Raw genomic sequence first — 5,034 nt, 5'->3', positions numbered from 1 at the left:
CACACACACACACACACACACACACACACACCCACACACCCACACACAAACAGCTGCAATCCCCAGTTGTTTGTGCAGACAAGAAATTACGTTCTTGTCTCTCCGTCTAGTTTTGGGGTATGTGTAAATGCTCTGCTGTCTCCACCTCAAATGAGAGYGATGTTTGTTCCATGAATGGAGAACGTTCTGTGTGTTTTATGTGCGTGTAAGAATTTGTGACAAGACTCAAATGCGCAATGCCTAAATAGTTTCAAAGAATTGTAATCACCACACTACAGTTGTTTCATATTTTTAAAGCACATGCTTTAGTCCATATGACCGTAGAGGATGGCTTTAAAGTTCCAGTTCTGATCTTTTGAAGTGGGGCTCTGTGAAAAGGCTATGAACAATTAATGTCTTACTTGTTGTACATGGCTCTTTGAACGACCTCGGTTTGGAGAAATAGTTTCATTCTGATTGATGAGCTAACAGCTAGTTTGATGTGGGAAAAGATCAAATTTTATTGCTGTCATTTTAAAACAGCTTCAATCTTGAAAATGCCAAAGCGGTTGATGCAAGCACTGTTTTATAAATCGCTACATTGCTGTGATTTTCACATAATATGGTTATACCCAGACTTTTAGGAAGGTAGGTAGGACTTTGGAAGAAGGCGATGACACTATAAGTGCCCTCCCTCCCCCCTGATGGACCATGATAGTCATGAGATTGTAACAACAACACACCGGCACAATTTATTATTTATGTGTACTCCTCTGGCTTCATAAAATAATTGCTGTCACCCCCCACGCCGCCTATGAAGTTAACGGAAATTTACCAAATTTACGTGGTAAAATAAGTTCTGGACCAGGACCTGAAAGAAAGAATGGTAAAACCAAACAGGGTGTTTTAATACCAACAGATAAATTCAGTGTAATCTGAACGTGTCCCAGGCTGTGCTGGAAGTTGCTGCTATAAAATAATCAATTTGTAATTCAACCATGTAACATGACATTTGCAGCAAGATAAAAGTTTATAGAATAGCATTTACATAGCCCAATAAAACAAATCTGCGAGACCAGCATTGTTTTAAGATGGTGTTAATTTACATTGGTTTTGACTTCGCACATACCATCTCAGTCCCATCAGATTTAAACTTCAAACTGAGATCATTCTATAAATTATCTAGCAAAGATATTTGCTCTTGACGTTTAAATGCGTCTCTACTTCAAACTATTACAACTATTGTTTTAAGTTTGTACACTGGTTTGAATTTAATCTTCTCTAAATTCTTGCATTGTATTGAGTTTTTCAAACCTCAAATGACACTTGTAGGAGAACAATATTATTTTTCTATATAAACGCACTACAACTTAAAACCAGCACTTCATATAAAGGAATAACACATTTCAAAATGACCACAAACATAAAATGTCATAAGCAGGACAAGATTGAAGTGTGTGCAGATAAGTTTGTACCATACATGTTGGCGATACATAAATAGATGTTGATTAAATCAGGCTGGCCTAATATTCAGTTTGACACAAATCGAGAGGCTGTGATTTTCCCTCTCAGGGATAGTGACAGGACAAAAGACCCGCATCAGGCAAAATACTGTTTATTACTCACTTGAGAAGTACCTGTACTCTGCACAGCTTAGTGTCTCCCACACTTTGTGTGTTTTACCCAGTCTGACTGAGCTCTCACTTTAACCCCTGTGTAGTGGAGTCTCGGTGTTGTCCGTAAGGTGAAGAGCTAATGTGTGTAATGTGTGTAATGTGAGCAGTGATTGATATTAAACTGCAACTGTCCAAGAGTAAAAGTGACATTTTCAAGTGTTAAAAGGCGTGTTTGTGTAATTGTTTGCTGGCAGCATGTAAGGATGCCTAAAATCTGTTTATGATAAAAGTTCAAAGTGCAGATTTGAAACTTTTTTTTATAACTTCATTTACACTTCTTGTTCTTCACCTTCCTGTCTTCTCATCTTCTCTTGCAGCTGGTGTTGCTGTGTCTCAGAGAGTTGTGACAGTCCAGAGTGGACCTATAATTCGAACCGAAGGCTCCCATGTGACCATCTGGTGCAACGTGACTGGCTACAAAGAGGGGAGGGTGCAGGACTTTGAGTGGTCCGTCTACCTGCCGTCAGTGCCTGATCGGGAGATCCGCATTGTGAGCACGGCTCAGTCGAACTACGCTTACGCTGTGTATGCCCAGCGGGTGAACGATAAAGAGATCTTTGTAGAGAGGCTGAGCCAAGACGCAGCGGTGCTCCACATCACCAAAGTTCTGGTCAAGGACCAGGGCCTGTTTGAGTGTTACACACCCAACACAGATGGGCAATACCTGGGATCCTACAGTGCACGCACCAACCTCACAGGTGAGTCTTAAAGCACACAAAGCTCTTTTTGATTAAACACAAAGTTAAACTGGAGTTTGTCAACATGGCTTCTATAATGGGCTGTAACTAATGACTATTTATTTTGATAGTCAACTAATCTGTAGTTATTCAACGATTATTTCTGTCACAACACCCATCTAAGCTTCCTGTGGGCGCACCTCCTGTTCCAGCTCCAGTGCACATCTCACCAGCTCACTCTGCTGATGAGTCAATGGACTCTTGTCCATATTATATCAAAGATATATATATATATATATATATATATATATATATATATATATATAAGATCAAGTACAGTTTTTTTAAGGTTTTAAGTTTCAAATTAATCTGAGTTTTACCACATGTGCTGCTGCATAATTTTAGTCAGTCTTTGTGCCAGTGAAGTTTGTTTTTATTTCCTCCTCTGCACGTATATAAAGCTGAGCTTATGGGGCTTGAAAAAAATTAATTAATTAATAACACAACAAAAGTTAAATCTGATGTTTTGAAGAAACCCACAGCTGGGTGGTTTGCAAGCAGCACTACTATCTTCTCAGGAGTCAGCATTTACAGTTTCTGCCTCGCTCCGAGGTACAGAGGTGGGGTGTCGCTGTCCCCACTCTCTGCCTCCATGTGTCTTCAGAATGGACAGAGATGGTCAGAAAACGTGTCAGTAATGGTACTGATCTTCCCAAAAAGTTTTTTGTGTTTTATCAACTGGCCGACAATAAACCCAAGCCTATTAGAGCGSTTATTAGAGCCTGTAGCATTTTGGGACATGTGCTGCTTTACAGCAATATTTTYATAATTAGAATCAAATTTTAGCATCCTGCTAAAGCAATATAAATAATGAAGCACATTTTCAATTTTGAACACAATAGGTTTAAAATGTATTTGCATCCCTCAGCATTTGTAGCAGCTTTCTTGTTGTGCCGGCTTGACTATTTAGTTTTTATTCTTGTGGCACTCACATTTATTTCAAGACTGCATTAATCTCCCTATCAATGTTATTTCAGTTTCTTTCAGCATAAATATTAAAATACACAGTGTCTGTTTGGTTGAGAGAATTAAACATATTGTGTTTTTGGTGTGGTTTTAATGTCATCAATGCTAAAGTCAGGCCTCATCATTCCTTCTAGCTTCAACAAATAAAATATGATTGCTTTCATTTTGCTAACAGACAAATGGTTTTCATCACATTTAATACTGTAGTTTTGAGTTGTAGCTTATTTTTATCACACACCAGTGAAAAGCAGACAGTAATGGTTTTGTCTCTGTGTGACCCTCTATGGCCAACTAACTTTAAAAGCACCAAAAATTAGTTTGGCATGGTTATAGCTGAGAGACATTCCCAACACTTCATTCATTACACATTGCACAATATATGTTATTAATAACTGAAGTCAAATAGTTTGTCTGGGAAATAAAAGATAAATAATTATGAGATATGCTTCTACAACTAAATTGATTAGCTTTTGGTGAATATCCAATTGAAGACCGTTGTAATCGCTAATTAACCTTGGCCAACACAAAAAAATGACATAAAACTCAGATAACCGTTAATAAACTGGGATAAAGCCTGGTGTAGTAGTAGTTGAGAGTCATTACCAACACCATCATTGATTAATGAGATCTCACAAAACTTTATTTTTAAATTTGAACACAAAATCTCAAAATCTGTCAATTACTTATAATATCATTTTATAACTCCACCATGAACAGCAGCAGGGATTATGCATTGCTTCATGAAATGCTAGGTTTAAAGTTTATATTTTCTTTCCAAGAAGGCTGATTTCATTACATTTCTTGTGGATTTCTGAATGTCTTTGAACGCTTGTCCACACTGGCTGCTCATCACTCATTTTCAGTCTGTTCCTTTCATCTAACCAATTTAAAGAGAATGATTTTCCATTTGTTAAACTGCTCAACACAAACCTGGCAGCTTGAGAAAAAAAACATGCAGTTTGTTCCAATTTTTCTCAGTTGCATAAACAAAAATTGATAAAGATATTTTAACAAAACAAAAATGTGTTTCTTGAACAGAATGATTCTTAACAAGCCATTAACAGAAAACTTGGCATTTAGTTGATAAACCATGATGATTAATCTTTTAAATTCTATCTCAGGATTTTGTGCCTCTTTGTGTCAATAATATGGCTTTTAAATACTATTATATCTTCTGTTTGTTTTGATGTCTGTCTTTATTATTATTTGTTTTGATCTTCACTTTTTTAGTTTTGTAATTTTTAAAATCATGACACACTTGTCTGTTAAACGGTGTCATCTGTTTGTGATTTTCATAGATACATTGAAAGAAATGGAAGATTACATGTTTTAATGATCCATTGCTAGAAAGAAATAGTCTCTTTTTTGCCAAGTTGTCTGTTATGTGTACGCAAAAAATTGTTTAAATTGGATGCCTTTTGGTGCTTGAACTTGGTTTAAAAAAACAAAGAACAAAACATTCATCTTGAAAATCGTCAAATACAAAGAGTCAACATCTAAAGAAAACTTTAAAAGCCTTTAGAAAATATAGAAAYCTCTRACTGGAGTGGTTRGCAGCTGAGTGTGAAGCGGCCAGGATGAGGATCAGTGCCTCCAAATCTGAGACCATGGTCTTGAGCCGGAAAAGGGTAGGGTGCCTTCTCTGGGTCAGGGAGGAGCTTCTGCCCCAAGTGGAG

General features: G+C 37.1%; 1 protein-coding gene across 1 annotated transcript in view; it reads left to right on the top strand.

The window, feature by feature from the left end:
• The window catches only part of igsf3 (immunoglobulin superfamily, member 3), a gene marked incomplete at its 3' end in the record, with an annotated part of 38,159 nt that overhangs the window by 3,472 nt on the left and 29,653 nt on the right, over positions 1-5,034 (top strand). The window contains 1 exon segment of the mRNA XM_014033361.1: positions 1,973-2,353. Within this exon segment, the coding sequence (XP_013888815.1) occupies positions 1,973-2,353 (381 nt within the window).

This window comes from Austrofundulus limnaeus, unplaced genomic scaffold (assembly GCF_001266775.1).
Source record: "Austrofundulus limnaeus strain Quisiro unplaced genomic scaffold, Austrofundulus_limnaeus-1.0 Scaffold1710, whole genome shotgun sequence".
Taxonomy (NCBI): Eukaryota; Metazoa; Chordata; class Actinopteri; order Cyprinodontiformes; family Rivulidae; genus Austrofundulus; species Austrofundulus limnaeus.
Note: the sequence above shows the minus strand (reverse complement) of the source record. Positions and strands in the feature narration are given on the sequence as shown.